This window comes from Pristis pectinata, chromosome 5, assembly GCF_009764475.1.
Source record: "Pristis pectinata isolate sPriPec2 chromosome 5, sPriPec2.1.pri, whole genome shotgun sequence".
Taxonomy (NCBI): domain Eukaryota; kingdom Metazoa; phylum Chordata; class Chondrichthyes; order Rhinopristiformes; family Pristidae; genus Pristis; species Pristis pectinata.
The window spans coordinates 101,489,467-101,506,947 of NC_067409.1; the positions used below are offsets into that span (position 1 = coordinate 101,489,467).

Genomic DNA, 17,481 nt, shown 5'->3' on the forward strand with positions numbered 1-17,481 from the left:
AAAGAAACACACTGAGCATGATTCAGTGTTAACAAGTATTTTATTAATCACTACTTATGATAATACGTAAAATAAAAGTAAAAATGTTAGTATGTTAGAATTCAAAAATGTTAAACCTTGAACGTTAACCCCAAAACTAAACTCTTTGTGTGTGTGTGTGTGTGTGGCAAAGTCCAAAACTCCCAGTTCCGGAATGGTTCTTAAAGTTCAGTTCCGCAAGCCATAAGGTGAAACATGAGCAAGGGCTTCTTCAACAACCACTGTTGTCAGAAGATAAGACGTAGATGTAGAAAAACAGAGAGAGAGTAAATACGAAATCCAAATGTTCCACGATGGAACCCAAACGACACTCCAGTGTTTACTCGGTAGTGACTTCCTCACCCCGAAAAGCATCCGAATCGTGGTCGTCCACACACACAAATACCTGTTTCCTTCTACAGGTCAGCAACAAAGTGAACTCCACCGGATTACTTCCAACTTCCATAACATGGATTTCAGTGGCAGACACAGTTATTGTTTCTCATCCATCGATAGAGAAAACTAGCAAGCTGGTGTCGCTCTCCCTTCTCTCTCTCTCTCTCTCTCTCCTTCAACAACGTCATTACGTCCTTTATCTTCTATTGACGTAAGCATGCCCCACACACACATACACACACACTCTCTATCTTAAAGGGACTTTCACTGAGTCCGTAATGGTATCCTTTTCATCTGTTGCCCAAGGCCTACTTAATAGTGGAGGCTTTGTGTTTAGGAGAAGTTTTGCTTACTTGCAGCATTGCTTCACATAGACAGGAGCCTGCAGCCACAGTGCGTCTTGTGGAGGGAAAGTATGTTTGCAAGTGGACAGGATGCCAATCAATTAAGTAGCATATCCTGGAATATGTTAATCAGCTTGAGAGTTCCTGATGCACCCATCCAGGCAAATCAAGAGTATGAAAGATGAGTCACAATTTCTCCCTTCATGATGAGGTTTGGGGATGTCAGGAGGTGATCACAGAATACCCAGCCTCAAGCTGTTCTAGTAGCCGTGGTATTTGGGTGGCTTGTCCATTGAACTTTCTTGCATGATATGTATTTGGTGATAATGACATAATACATGAAGGAAATGTAGTTGGGCCCTTCCTCACTGGTGCAGGAGAAGGTGATGTGGAGTACTACCTTGGAATGCTGAAGTCCGTAGTCTGAAGGTGTTGGTAGGACATTCCATGATATTGATCCAGCAAATATCAGCAGTGTGCTTCTCAGCTCCTGTGCAATTACCTCTGTTGTGATAGTAGTCAAAGAAACCTTGGTAGATTGCTGCCATTGACAGTACAGCTGTGATGTTCCCATAGTTGTAGGAATAAATGTGTAATGTGGTGGAAGGGGATACCAATCAGTCAAGCTGCTTAATCCCTGGATAGTATTGCTTTTCATGAACAATGAAGCTACACTCACTTAGAAAAGTGGACAGTATTTTATCTTGTAGCTGAAAGCAAATGTTAAGGTACAGCAAGCAGTTAGAAAAACAAATGATATGTAGCAAGAGAATTAGAATACAGGAGCAAGGATATCTTGCTGCAGCTGTATCTTGTCTGCCTGGAGTTTTGCATGCAGTTTTTGTCTCCTTGTATGAAGAAGGATGTTCTTGTGGGAATGTAGTAAAGGTTTATGAGATCGCAAGACTTCCATATGAGGAGAGATTGGTCAGTTAGGCCTATATTGACTGGAATATAGAAGAATGAGAAGGGTTCTCATAAAAAGTTAAAAAGTCAGAATCAGGTTTATTATCACTGATTTGTATATCATGAAATTTGTTGTTTTGCGGTAGCTGTACAGTGTAAAGACATAAAATTACTATAAATTACAAAATAAGTAAATAGTGCACAAAAAGGAATAACAAAGTAGTGTTCATGGACCATTCAGAAGTCTGATGGTGAGGGGAAGAAGTTCCTAAATAGCTGAATGTGGGTCTTTGAGCTCCTGTACCTCTTCCCCAATGGTAGTAACAAGGAGAGGGCATGTCCTGGATGGTGAGGGTCCTTAGTGATGGATGCTGCCTTCTTGAGGCACTGCCTCTTGAAGATGTCCTCAATGGCGGGGAGAGTTGTGCCTGTGATGGAGCTGGCTGAGTCTACAACCGTCTGCAGCCTCTTACAATCCTGTGTATAGAAGCCTCCATACCAGCCTGTGATGCAACCAGTCAGAATGCTCTCCATGGTACGACTATAGAAATTTGCAAGAGTCCAAATCTTCTCAAAATCCTAACGAATTAGAGCCACTGGTGTGTCTTCTTTGCAATTGCATCAATGTGTTGGGCCCAGGATCTTAAAGCTGCTCACCCTTTCCACCGCTGACCCCTCAATGAGGACTTCTAACAATTCCAATAAGACTAGGTAAACCAGACACTGGGAGGATTACTATCATCATCTTGATGATTGGGAGAAATTTCTTCACTGAGAGAATGGTGAGCCTGTGCAGCCAAATATTAAAATATATTCAGGAAGGAGGGGAATCTATTTCTTAACACTAAAAGGCTGGAGGAATATGAAGCGAAGGCAGAAAGTGGATGATCAGCCACAATATTGTTGAATGACGGAGCAAGCCCAGGGTAGGAGGACCTACTCCTGCTCTTTTAAATTTCCATAACGGAGGCAGACATTACTTGGCACATTATTAAAGTGAATTCAGGACACCCTAAAGGAAAAGACAATGTTTTTTCATTGTTCTTTTGCAGATATACATCCAAAACATTGATCATAACTGTTATCATGCTTTAGAAATTCCCCAGACAAATTGGTGAGATGAAAACCAAAACGGAATCGATTTGTCTTCGTATACTGTACATCTCTCCTGCAAGTTTAGCTTCCCAGTGGCATGCGGCTGCACAATCTAAATTACATCCAGGTGTAACTAAAACTTCTTAAAACGTTTGGAGTATGCTGATGTTCCTGCTTGTGTTTTTAAATTGTTTGTAGAGTTCTGCTGTGAACAAAGCATGCAGAAAATTATTCCTCACCTTGAAGGTGAGGTTGAAAACCAAATTCCTAAAAACAACAATAAGTACACAAGAGTAACCAGCAAGAGAAGGATGTGTTAAATAAATCATCCTCAGGTAAATGAAATCAGCCCTATACCAGATTGCCTCCATTCACCAATTGGTAATTGAGAAATTCCCTGTAATGTAGTGAAATGCAAAATATCTTTCTGAATCAGAAGTTGACCTGTCTCCACTCTTGCTTTATTTGTGTGTGGCTTTGAACCTGCTGTATCATGTTGCCTGAGGCCCCATTTCCACAGCTTCATCCATTGGTGAACTGTATCGGCCAAAGAATAAAATGCTCTGTGTTTTGTTGTGTTTGATGAAAAACAGGAAGGGATGATCTGCTACAAATTCTTGAGGTATTTGATAAGAATCGCAAATCACTGTTACTCCTGTAGCTGCAGCTGCTTCAGTGCCCTCTTCATTAACTTCCACAAAGGATTTATGAATAACCTTTGACAAAGAGAAATTATTTTTCTCAGATATGCCAGAGAAATTAGCCTTTAATTGATCAAAGGCATCAATCATTCCCATTGCCGAAAGTTTATCTTCAAGATTAAACTGGTCTTCCAGTTTAAATCTGGGCAGATGAACAGCAACCTTCTTTTGCATCATATTTTCCAGGTTAATCCATTTGAGCAGAGTGTTGTTTGCAAGTGCCTCTTCAAGCTGTCAGAACAGAAAACAGACAAATGAATAAAAATGTTGCTTATTGCACTGCATTGATTAAACAGGAAACTTCACTGTCCTGATACCATACAATTTGGAGCAATGAAAAGTAGTTTCTTTATTGTGTCAGAGTAAAAGTTGTGACAGAATTTTTTGTGAAGCCACCTGGATCACACCAACTTCTGCAAATCTCCGCTAAGGATAATGTGCTTCAATCCTCCATCCATAGTCTATTTTCACCCATCAATGTTTGTTCAAGCATCTCCTTTGCACTGACTATAACTTTGGCATCTCTTCTATTGAACAAGCCCTGCCCCATTACTGTACCAACTAATCCCATCCCTGGTTAAGGGCATCCATCACAATGTCTGTCATTTGTAACCTAATTGAGTTCTTGCCTCAGACATGGATTTGGAATGAGATCATCTGCTATAATGTCCACATTTACAGACAGCTTATTGGGGCTGTGGTATTACACATCCATCATTAAGTTACCACAAACTTTGACAGAAAGCAAGAAGACCATGGACAAGAGTTTAAATTCTGTTTCCATATCTGGAAGGTTTTTAAAACAGATATTCAAGAAAGTTCCGTGGAGAGACATGTTGGTGCATCAGTTTAGAAAGTGATGCCCTACTTGTATCTCACTGGTGTAAACACCTGTTTAGGCACTGTAAAAAGTAGAAGGAGACAGGATTATTTTCTGTACATATAAATGTATATTTTGTATTCAGTATAATTTAGTGGCTAAGGCTTGAAAGTCATAGTTGGACATAGTTTATCATGAAAGTTGACTGATTTCTTCACCACCCAAAGCAGCAGCTGCAGGTCCAAATGTAAAGATGACTGGGGCCTCCCAAAACTTGTCTTGAGCTTGTGGTGCACAATTCCACCATCTTCATACTATGTTAATGAAGATTATCTCTTTTGAAAAATAAAAGTCAAGAACTGTGGGGAGAGGAACAGGGAGCAAGATGGAGCAGTGAGGTGAACTGGTGTGGTTCAGCATTGAGGAAGTCACAGGAAGTGATAGGTCTTTAAATGAAAGGACACATCTCACCAGTGGATTCCAAGGTCTGGGTGATCCTCATGGTTTCTCTTTATTTTTTGCCAAAGCAGAGTTCACATTTATTGGAAGGCCCTGTCCCTGCACGGGAGCCCCGCAACCTCTGTGGACCATGCAGGCGCAGATGAATTTTGTGGAAATGGCATCCACACACATGCTGCTGTGTGTCTGAATGTCACTAAACACGTCCAGAAGCCTCTATGCACAAATGCCTCATATGAACAAAGGACCCTAAAGGAACACGATCTCCATTACAAATTATGCAGTGAAATAAAACTCTACATGGAGCACAGAAATGTGGTGATACATGTTAGAAGTTCTACGTCAAAGAGATACTATAAATACAATGGTATATATAGATGGTTCTCCACTGGTCATGTTGAAGCTGGATCAAGGAACATGCTGGGTCACGTTCAGATGGTGGGTGAGTGGGACATTCCATCGGACAGGGTGCAGGGGAAAGTTTGGGCGGGTGGACAAGTGAGCAGAACCCCAAACAACACTGGGGGAAAGAGTGCAGAGTGGGAGTGAAGACCAAAGGACGTAGAAAGGCAAGAAAATGGATGCCTCAGCTTTCATTGCATGGAATAAGTAAGATCAGCCTCTTTTAACTCTCATTCCTCTGGTTGATCTGCCATGGTTTAAGTGGTCAGTGCTATATGCAGACCATGAATGCTTCAAAAGGTTTTGAGCAACTGATGATAGGCTATGTTCTGCAAGCATTTAATATCATTGCACAAGCTTGGGGGACGCTGTAAATATATGCACACCTGGATTAAATTTCCAAATGTGTGTGACCATACACAAAGAATATGATTGCATTGAGAGGTTGGATTTTAAATATAATTAATGTGTGCACCGTTCTCCCCGTTCCCCTGCAATATCCTAACATACAATCTCTTTTTGAAATTGAGAAGAAAATGGGGTATGTGATTGATTTTAAATAATTAAAGGAGCCTGGAACGATGAGGCACGATTCCAAAGTTAGACACAAAGTGAGAAGTGAAGTTTGAAAACACTGAATGAGCAGGGCAGTGGGAATTTAGAACACACTTCCACAAATGACGATTTATCATGGTCAAGTGTTAATTTTAAATTAGAGACAAATAACTTTTTGCTAACTACAAGCGTTCGGGGATATGGGTAACTGGAATTCAGTCAGAGACCAGTTATGATCTCAGTGAATGTTGAAGCAAGGTCCACTCCTATTCTTATAATCTTCTTCTATTTTCAATGGAGAGGAGTATTTAATAAGGGTGGTTGTTAAAATTGTAGTGGCCGAAATGGTCCAGGCAACTAAAGTCTCCCTTTAAGTTTCCTTTCTCATTGCAATTAATCTTTTAGTTACCTGTTCCAGTCCAGTCGTGTTTTCACTGATGTCATCGGGCAGTAGGATGATCATACTCAGTTCCTTCTGTTCATAAGGAAGCTCAAGAACACTGGTTTTGAGTTCAGCAATATAACTAAAATTGAAATTTTCCTCCTGGAACATCATATGCACTGTTTTGGACTCATTCTGAGAAGAAAGTGATATATTAACATCAGCATTAGTTTGACAGTAAATGTAATACTTTGCTGGCAATTGCTTTACCACCAGAGCAACATACCTTGTTCATCTTGAACTTGGTTACATACGTATCTTTTTCATTAAATTTGCTGTTCCACTTCCCTTTAAAGTAGATGGCATTTACAAGAACAAGAACAGTGAGAGGAGTAATCGCATCCTCTGGCAGCAAATCTTTGATTTTACCTAAATGAAAGATCACAAATCGAATGCTTCAGCAACGAAGGCTGGCACAATAATTTCTAAAACAATTTGCATTATGTTACACAGCAATGGCCAAGGATTTGTGAACGGTACTTGAGTAGTAAACTAGGTTGCTGAACCGAAAGGCTGGAGAAATGAATTCAAATCTCAGTGCGGCAGTGACAAACTTTAAACACACTGAAACATGATGGTATTTTATAAAATGTCAACTGTGAAACTCCTAATTTGTTAGAAAATCTTACCTGATTCATGAATGTCCTTATAGAGGGAATTCTGCTGTTTGCCCAGTATGGTGCATGTATGACTTCAGTCTCACAGCACTGTGCTTGACTTTTGTATGCCCTCTGAAATAGCCTCACAGGCCATCAGTTGAATCAGTCGCTACATCAGAACATACTGTATCTGATTTATAGCCCATCATCAGCTTAATGTAATTAGAGCCTCAATGCTGGGGGAATTGAGCTGGGAGGGGACACATATTGGTTTAGTTATCCCATTAGGAAATTTGAAGGATTTTGCAAAAAAATCATTGGTGGTATCTCTTTGATGCTATGTGATGCAAGGTTTCCATAGCTCTGAAGCATACAAGACCTGGACTCTGTGACTGTAAGAGAGGGATCAGTGCTGCTAGGCAGACCATGAACTTTGAGCTGGGTTTGAAGTCTTCACCTTAGAAAACCTTGTTCCTGAGTTGGACACATGTTGTGCTGGCAGAATGAACATACAAGTGAATTATATCATTGATGTTCACCTTTGCTAAGAGATGGCTCTTGAGAGATGAACGGTGCTTCACATTTTACAGTTCTAAGACTTGGCTGAGATCTAAGACACAAATTCACAAAATATGAATCTTCCCGATGTGGGAGGAGGACATGTCTGGGGATCTCAAAGACACCATTTTTGTGATCAGCTCCCTGAAACACCGTGTGAATTCCATCCATCTTGCGGCATAATGGACGTGATCATCACCACATGGCGTCTCCAATAAAAATTCAGTGAGTAGCATCAACCAATTTACATGACCTTTATTTACCTTACCAAGCCTTTCACTCTGTTAACAAACAGCGACTGTGGAGAATACTTCTCAGATTTGGCTGCCCTCAAAAATCTATCCCCATTTTACATCTGCTGCATGATGGCACACAAGTTGTGATTCTGACCTTTGGTTTCACCACAGACCCACTCCCAGTGCAGACTGGTGTCAAGCTAAGCTGTGTCATTGCATCAACGCTTTCCTCAGTCTTTCTCCCTGCAATGCTGCAGCTCACCTCCAATGAGTTTCCCACTGGAATGGAGCCGATCTACTGGATGAATGGGAAATTATTCAACATCTGTCACCTCCATTCTAAAATGAAATTGAAGCTAATTTCTTTGAAGCTTATTGAAGTCCAATTAAAGTCATACTTTAAAGCCAACAAACAGCAATACAATAATCCATAGATTGGGTGCAATGGTAAAAAAAATCTCCTTTCAGTAATGGTTTAACTGTCAGTAGTGATCTAAATTATGTTAAATCAGCAAATTTCGGATTACAATTGATGTTAATGGGGACGGATCATTTCTTATCAACTTTGACTGAACTATGGAGTACAACTGTCTTAAATCATAAAGTACGTCTTACCCTCAGTCTTATTTTCTACGTAAGTATTGATCTCATTCCTGACAGCTTCTGAGTGTTTTAGAAAACTGACAGCAGCCACTTCTGCTTCATAGTAGTTCAAGCTGGAGCTTTGAAATTCCTGCAAAATAGAACCATAAATGCCCAAGCATTATACACACAGTGGGATAATGTTTATTTCCAGCTAAGAGGGAATCAGAACATATGTAAATATGTCAATCTTTCAAATGTTTCTGATGCATTTAAAGAGCTTATAGAGGAGAATGCGTGTGCTTCCTCCTCGTGATGGGGCAAATGTGTGCATACATGTCCATCATCTCATTTAATAGTTTTTTAAATTGACTATAGGCCTCTACTTGACCTCTGTACCATTCCCCCCAAACAGCAACAGGTTCCTGTTTCTTGTTCATTAGTCTAACTGGATAGATTTGAGATCGTCTATGTGACTGCATTTCCATTGTGTGCTCCCAGAGGGACATTTTCAACATCAGAACTACCAGGTCAGCAATTACAGAGAAGCAGAGTAGGAAAATACACAGAATTATATTCTACACTTGAATTAATGAGTTGAAGTTATGCATTAACTGTATGTTTTTAAAAGGCATATGCCCAACAGTTGTCCTCTATTTGATCTTACTCTGAGAATGTTGAAGGTTTCCTCTCCATACATACGGTTGGCCAGTCTTAGAAGATAAGAAGCATCAGGTTTGTTGATATTGGCCATTAGTTCCTTGACTCTTGCATGGACATCACGTTTTGTGTCAAAATGCAGAACCTGATACGAAAGTAACATTTACGATGAGAGTCAAACAACAATGAAGCTACGATGAGATATACTTGCAAGGCAGGATAGATGGTATGTGACTTGCAGATGATGGTGGTCCCATAAACCCACTGCTCTTATTCTTCTAGGAAGGAAAGGTGGCAGGTATAGAAGGTATTGAAAAAGGAGCCTCAACGCAGTTGCTGAAGTGCATGTGTTTGATGGTCCACATTGTAACCAGGGTAAATGGATTGTTGAATTGATTCATTGGCAGTAATATTCTCTTTAAAAGTTCTGATGTTCATGTTCAAACTTCTTGAGGAGATATTCTTTCCCATCTTTCAAAATTTCTCCATCACAACAACTGGTGGATGTTCGTGACAGGCTATTTATTTTCTCCTCTGTATTCTGTAGCTCACAGCAGGTCCTTTTCAGATCCTGCACATCCTACTCTAAAATGGAGATACGCCTTATTGTATTCATCAATAGAATACAAGAGAATGTTGCAGAATCCCAAATCTTTATCAACACATTCTGAATTCCTGATCTTTAACTCTCTACTATAATTACATAGGAGCACAATAGATTCGAGGTGCTTGTGTGAAAATCTTTGAAGGTGAAAAGTTGGGTTACCAAATCAGTCAATAAAGCAGTGATCTGAAAAGAACATATTGAAAACTTTGGAATTCTGAAATAAACCAGAATTTGCTGAAAATACTCAACAGCTCAGGCAGCGTTTGTGGAGAGAGAAGCAGAGGCAGAATTTCAAGTTGATGAGGCAGAACCATGAAATGATATTAAACGTATAAAAAAACTATGGAGACACAAGAGATTGCAGATGCTGGAATCTGGAGCAACAAACAATCTGCTGGAAGAATTCAGCAGGTTGAGCAGCATCTGTGGGAGATAAGGAGTTGTCGACATTTTGGGTCGAAACGCTGAGTTCTTCCAGTAGATTGTTTGTTGCTAATAAAAGGACGAGTTCATTTCTACTTTCTACTTAGTATACAGGGGTCATGGATGCCTTTACCCAAATGTCACTCCCCATCCTCTTGGATTTGGGGTGGAATTAAGGACACAGCATACTTGTTCCAAACTGTTGTCCTGCAAGCCCAGGCCCATTATACACCCATGAATAATACACATAGCACCATTGAATGAAATTAGCAACATAATATTTTGAAAGAATCTGTAATGAACAATCAAACTGATCATCCCAAACAAATCCAGACCAATTGAAAAGTTTCAGGGAAAGCTGAATGAACATATAGTTCTGTTGATTAATTTTTTGGAATGAGGGTTTCATAGTCTAGGCCAGCATTTATTGCCCATCCCTCACTTTGCTTGAGAAGTTGGCAGTGAGCCACCTTCTTGAATTATTCCAGTCCTTCTGGTAAAGGCATTCCCATGACATTATTGGTGGACATTTCAGGCCAGCAACAATAAGAGACCAGCGACATCTTTCAAATCTAAGAGACGAGTTGGTTCAATTTGACGTAATTCTGTCACACCAAAAGTTTATAAACAGGTAGGAGTGGGTGGCGTGACCAGATGCCACTCAACAACAGTGTTCCAGTCCAACAAAGCTCAAGACCGAGAGTAAAACCTTGTAAAATTTACCATTTGATACCATATGAATGACTTGCCAATATAGTTATCCCTCACTCACCTTGGCCATCTGATCTGCAGTGTTGCCTCTAGCACCAAGATATGCCATGCTCAGAGCAACTGAGACACTTAATGGAGACAGAAATATGTTCTCATTTTTAGTTTCTTCTTTTAGCTTTGTGTAGAGATCAAAGGCAAAGTTGGTATTTGCAGCAATCAGAGAATCCATTGCAAAATCTAGGAGAAAACAAAACGTGCTCAGAAGTAAACACAATTTTTTGGCAAAATATATTAAAGCAACGACACATTTAATTCGTCAATTGTCTGGCACTGACTTATTGATCCCAGATATACTTCCATCAAGAAATATCGACTAAATTTCAGAAACTTCCTTATTGCAGAAAAGGAAATTTGAAAAAATGTTCCAAACTGAAAACTTGTGGAAGTCAGAAAAAAGCAGAAAATGCAGGTCAGGCAGCATCTGTGGAGAGAGAAGCAGAGTTTGCATTTTTGGTCAGTGATCTTGCATTGATGAAACTTCTTTTAAGACAAAAGAAGTTTTAAACATCTTCCAAAGCTTCACTACCCTCTGGGTAAAGACATTTCTTCTCAGGTGTATTCATAAAAGAAAACTTGTCCAGGCTGCACTTATCTGTCTTCCACTGCCAGTTTCAGCATGTCTTATGCAGTCATAAGTATTAACCTATATCTGAACATGAAAAATTGTAACTCACAGAAGAAGAGAAATACCACCTTCTTCAATATGCCTTTATCAATGATATTCTTATCCTTCACTTATAAAAACTCTAATGTGTTAAAAGTCCTTCAAGGGCTATAAATTGCTCAGGGGTGTTTTGAGAACATGCAAGTTATCATATACTTCATTCTTTATCTTAATGCATAATAGACATTGACAACATTGACAACATGCAGACCTTTCGGCAAACAGAGCATTTTTGCTGCATCTCCTTAAGCATTTATCTGATTGCCGTTTCTGCTTATTTCACAGTATTATGTTTTGCTATTACATTGCAATTCTAACTACCATCGCACTGTTACTGGTACATAAGTACCACTGTTGGTGCAATGTATGTTTTTTTTTACCTGTACTTCCTAGAAGACCAAAAAGCTGCACAATCTGTTTGTACACTTCGAATCTGTTCCTGGTCCTGGATCCTGTTTGGTTTTTGGATCTGTTTAAGTACTGTCGTTTCAAGAGGATGTTCTTAATGTAGGTAGGTGACAAATGTTTGATGAGATCCAAATTTATGCATAGGCAGTCTTTTCATCTTCAATCACTATTTTTCCAACTTGCTTGCACATCAAATTAGTCAGACACGTAAAGACATGAAAATAAAAGCATGCCAAGTGTTCAGATTTCTGTCATTTCATTTAGAATGATCATCCCTGCTGAGTCCTTTTATTGAGTCAGAGAGTCGTATAGCACTAAAATGGGCCCTTTAGCCCAATGTGTCCATTCTAACTTTTGTGCCCATCGCATCTGGCCACATTAAGACCGTATCCTTTTATGCCCCGCCTATTTGAGTCTCTGCCTTTTAACCGAGTAATTGTGCCTGATTCCACTACCTCCTCTGGCAGCGTGGTCCAGATATCAACCACTCTGCATGTAAAAGATTTACTCCTCAGATCCCCTTTAAAACTCCTTCCTCCCACCTTAAACATGTACCCTCTTGTTTTTGATACCCCTACTGTGTGAAGAAAGATTTTGACAATCTACACTATCCATGTCTCTTATAATCTGATATACTTTCATCATTTCACCCTTCAGCCTCCTTTGCTCCAGGGAAAACAATCCCAGCCTTTACGTCTTCCCATAACTAAAGTCCTCCAATCCAGGAAACATTCTGGTGAATCTCATCTGCACCCTCTCCATCTCAATCACATCCTTCCTGTACCATGGTGACCAGAACTACACACTGTAATCCCGAGTCTGACTGAACCAGTGTTTGTAATGTTGCGACATAATGTCCCAAGTTTTATATTCTATACCCCGACCTCTGAAGGCAAGCATGCTGTATGCCTTCTTCACTGCCCTATTAATCCATGTTGCCACTTTCAGGGAACAATGGGCTCTCTCTGTTCATCAACACTCCTGCATGCCTACCATTTACTGTATATGTTACCCTTGAGTGACTTCCCGACATGCATCACCTCGCAGGTGTCAGCATTAAATCCCACCTGCCAACGCTCGACCCAGTTTTCCATCTAATCAAAATTCCACAGATCGGAATAGGGTATTTTCTAGAAGATGCATCATTTGATATTTTGTCCCATTTTGTAAAAGACATCAAAAGAATGGTGCTGACCTGATCTTTACAAATAAATACTCCTTATCGTTCTTGTTTTGGATCACTGATCTTCCACTTTTTCTCTTTCCTGCCCTACTCTCCATCTTTGTTTTCGTTTCTTTCTCTCTCTCTCCCTCTCTGTCTCTCTCCCCTCTGCCCACTTCCTTCTGTGTTTCTGTTTCTCTGTCTCTATCTGTCTCTGTCAGAAATGGCATACATTTCTGAGCATCTTAGTACCTGACTTTTCAGCAGAATTTTCATTTGACAAAAATTTCTTAAAAACAGTGCCTTGGCAGATTATGTACAGAATTAGGGTAAAATAGGGACTGTGAGATTCCTGACTGGATAAATCCCAACCACCAAGTCCTTGCGTGCTGATCACAGGGAAGGACATCCTCACAAAGGAACTAACCATAGAACTGTTGCATAAAAGGCTGCAATGGCAGTGAGGGAACCATGAGGAAGGGATCACGACGATCAACTGAGTATGTGAGCACCCCAACACAATTCCCATGCAGCAAGTACCACCACACCACTGCAAATTGCATGATGATCAGTGAGGCAGAGGTCACTGCATGTACTTCTGTTGTGCATTGTCTGGAAAGGTGGTGATCAGTGATGGAACAGCCAGTGATTTCAAATACCTTGGCCACTGGAAAATTAAATTGCAGATGTATTCAAGACATCAATGTCAGACTGGAGACCATTTAATTGACACCACATTGGCGATCAGAGTACTGAGTTCCTAATCTATTTTTGTAAATGTTAATGGAACCTCGACGGGTATGCCCAATAGCTCCAATGTATATCAGCAAGGGAGGACAAATGTAGTATGTGACTTTGGAAATCATTAAGTGTTTGAATTATGCAGGAGAAACATCAAACATCCAGAAGAAATGGACATAGAAGTGCCTGAGCCAAAATGAGAACGGGCACTATTTCATCTGGAACTTATTGCTTGCTTGGTTTACCTTAGGTTAAATCACTTTCATAGAACATAGAACACTACAGCACAGTACAGGCCCTTCGGCCCACAATGTTGTGCCGACATTTTATCCCGCTCTAAGATCTATCTAACCCTTCCTTCCCACATAGCCCCCTATTTTTCTATCATTTATGTGTCTTTCTATGAGTCTCTTAAACGTCCCTGATGTATCTGCCCCCACAACCTCTGCAGGCAGTGCGTTCCATGCACCCACCACCCTCCGTGTAAAAAACTTGCTCCTGACATCCGCCTTATACCTTCCTCCAATCAACTTAAAATTATGTCCCCTCGTGTTTGCCATTGTCGCACTGGGAAAAAGTCTCTGACTGTCCACTCGATCTATGCCTCTTATCATCTTGTACACCTCTATCAAGTCATCTCTCATCCTCCTTCTCTCCAAAGAGAAAAGCCCTAGCTCACTCAACTTGTAAGACATGCTCTCCAATCCAGGCAACATCCTGGTAAATCTCCTCTTCACCCTCTCTAAATCTTCACATCCTTCCTATAATGAGGCGACCAGAACTGAACACAATGCTCCAAGTGTGGTCTGACCAGAGTTCTATAGAGCTGCAACATCACCTCACAGCTCTTGAACTCAATACCACGACTAATGAAGACCAACACTCTGTACACCTTCTTAACAAGCCTATCAACCTGCGTGGCAACCTTGAGGGATCTGTGGACGTGGACCCCAAGATCCCTCTGTTCCTCCACACTGCTAAGAGTCCTGCCATTAACCTTGTATTCTGCCTTCAAATTCGATCTCCCGAAGTGTATCACTTCACACTTTTCCAGGTTGAACTCCATCTGCCACTTGTCAACCCAGCTCTGCATTCTATCAATATTCTGTTGTAATCTAGGCATGATTTGTGTATGATAAATGACATTAATAGATCCAATTTCCAGACTGACAGTTCTTACTTAACAAAAACGGGTTTTACTAACCCAATTACCTTCGAAAGCATGTACTTTAACGCCCCAAAACTTTTCATTGAGATCAGCAACCTTCTGCAAATTCATATACAGCCTCGCTTAAGTGGCTGAAGAAGGAATCCCTGGGAGTCATAAGAAAATTGGAAAAGTTTGTAACATAGTCAACTTAAGCATCGTACTAATTAGAAAGGGATGATGGGAAAATAGGGCAATAGTTGAGGTGGATTAATGATCACTTAGAAGAAACGGGGTAGTACTTAGATCAGGGAAGTGTTTAGATTACAAAGCATAGCTCGCTGGAGCAGAGATAAACAAATGGAGGGTGGAGTATAGCTTAAGTGCAGGAGAGCTGATCATAAGATAAGCAGACTCACTACAGAAGGACAACACCATAAATTAGAGCACCCAGTTGCAGGGAGAATGGGGGGGGGGGGGTAATGGCTGTCCGGCAAAGGAAGGCTCATCTATCAGGCAGATAGAGACAACCCCTGCAGAGATAAAACAAAGATCAAATACTACAAAGAAATGTGGGTTACCGATGAAATTGTCAAATCTGCATGCAACTACTGTGATGCGAATTCTCTAAGTTGCTGGAAGTTTTTTGGATCAGTGGAGTATCTTTGAACTATCTCTCGAAGTGCTCCCCAGTGTACATTGTAACAGGGCCTGAATGAACTGACTTATTCAAGAAACTCACCACTGCTGTACGAGAGATTTTCTTTGTGTTCTCCCAATCTGAGCTGTAATTAAGAGGGCGACTGGGCCTCACGTTAAAGCCAGATTCCGGGTGCAGGTTTAACACACAAATTCCTCCGACAGTTGGCGCTGCCAGCGCGGTGCTGCACAGGAAAACTGCCAACAAGGTGGCTCCTAATTGGGTGAGTATGTTTAATTTTACCACACAGAGTTCGAGGAGTAGATTCCATATTGTTGCTGGGTGACAGTAAGTTATGGTAACAAAAGAACAAATTGAGGGAAGGGAAGGCGTGGTGATTTTACTCAGCAAGGTTGGTGTGAGAGTGAAATTAGACATCAGGTCACTGAAGCGGGGAAATTAGACCACAGGACACTGACATGGAGAAATCAAACATCAGGGTACTGATGCGGAGAAATAGGACACAGAGTAGGTCCCTTAAGGTGGTATTGGTAGGGCCGATAAGTAAAGCACTGACATCAAATGGGGACCCAAGGGATCTTCAGTACAAACAACAGTGGATCATAATAAATTGGTAAATTGGTTTATCATTGTCACATGTATCGAGGTGCAGTGAAAGGCTTTGTTCTGCATATCATCCATACAGATCATTTCATTACAACAATGCAGTGAGGTGGTTGAAGGGAAAACATAACAGAATGCAGAATAAAGTGTTACAGTTGCAGAGAAAGTGCAGTGCAGGCAGACAATAAAGTGCAAAGCCCTAACGAGGTAGATTGTGAGGTTAAGAGTCCATCTTATCGTACGAGGGGACCGTTCAATAATCTTATAACAGTGGGATAGAAGCTGTCCTTGAGCCTGGTGGTGCGTGCTTTCAAACTTTTGTATCTTCTTCCCGATGGGAAGGGGGAGAAGAGAGGACGTCCAGGGTGGGTAGGGTCTATGATTATGTCGGCTGCTTTACTGAGGCAGTGAGAAACGTAATAAAAAATGAATTAAAAAGATGATAGAGAAAGGATATGATCTGGAGGCATCCCTCGCTGAACAAAAGACTTAGTGATGGGGACAAGAAAAAGATAAGTTTGAAAAATGAACAATTATATTTGCATTCATGGTGAAGAACCAACAAGAACAGGTAAAGGTAGCAGCAATAAAGCGTGCACTGGACGAGGAACGTAAAAGACCATGCAGGAGAATGGTGGTGGCAGTGTCAGCTACCACCCCACCAGCGGACGGGGACAACATTGACTGGGGAACAAAAACTATACATCTGGATATAACGAAGATTATAAGTCACTCCCAGGCTATGACAAGGACATAAAGAAACCAGCTGCAGTCCCAGAGGCCCTGGATAAGACAATAATAAAGACGACAGGTTATACAAACAGATTATCAGAGAAGCAGATGATTATCAATGAACTGCCTGTCTTAAAGAGGAATGATAGCAATCAGTCATTTTGGGATAAATTAGCAGAGTTAAAAGAAGCTCACAGGCTTATTAATGAGGATATTCTCTGAAAAGCGAAGGTTAAAGTGCCACCTGCGGTATGGACATCACTGCTGCCTAATTACTGAGATAGAACATGGGTCATGCAATCGGACCCAGTAATGACCAGAAGTTTAATAATTTTAAGGGAGCTGTAAAAAGTGAACTCAGCCAAGGCACACCAAAATGGACCAGGATAACCCAGGTAAAACAGGAACCAAGGGAGAGAGAAGAGGATTATGTGGAACAAAGTTTTGTGGCTTATAGCGAACATTCAGGATAGGCAAACCCCCATACAAATGATCATATGTTCCTGAATTTACTTTAGGATGGAATGGGCCCTCACCTAAAGAGAGTATTGGACATGGGGATCACAGTGGGGAACAATTTTAATGAGATATTGAGTGGGGCCATGAAAGCTGAGGCTAATCAGGGTACCAAGTCTAAAATTAGTTAAGGACAACTTAGAATGTTATAATTGTGGAAAGACAGGCCACTTTGCCAAGGGATGCAAGGAAAGGAAGGAAAAGACCACTGAACAGCTGCAGTGCAGCAATTGTCAGAAGGTGGGACACTGTAAAAGGGATTGCTGGGCGAAA

At 40.8% G+C, this 17,481-nt stretch overlaps 1 protein-coding gene across 2 annotated transcripts in view; it reads right to left on the reverse strand.

Annotated features, from left to right (window-relative positions):
* Positions 1-112: 112 nt before the first annotated feature.
* Positions 113-17,481, reverse strand: part of LOC127570322 (leukocyte elastase inhibitor-like) — a 36,687-nt gene continuing 19,318 nt past the window's right edge. Inside the window, exons 1-7 of one of the 2 annotated variants that reach the window (XM_052015767.1) lie at positions 11,619-11,785; positions 10,576-10,751; positions 8,781-8,918; positions 8,147-8,264; positions 6,365-6,507; positions 6,106-6,273; positions 113-3,691 (exon numbers count right to left, since the gene is read on the reverse strand). In XM_052015767.1, coding sequence (XP_051871727.1) covers positions 3,251-3,691; positions 6,106-6,273; positions 6,365-6,507; positions 8,147-8,264; positions 8,781-8,918; positions 10,576-10,743 — 1,176 coding nt within the window. In that variant the 5' untranslated portion in view covers positions 10,744-10,751; positions 11,619-11,785 and the 3' untranslated portion in view covers positions 113-3,250. Of the gene's footprint in view, positions 3,692-6,105; positions 6,274-6,364; positions 6,508-8,146; positions 8,265-8,780; positions 8,919-10,575; positions 10,752-11,618; positions 11,786-17,481 lie in introns of those variants that run through there. The other variant, XM_052015768.1, reaches the window with a different exon arrangement.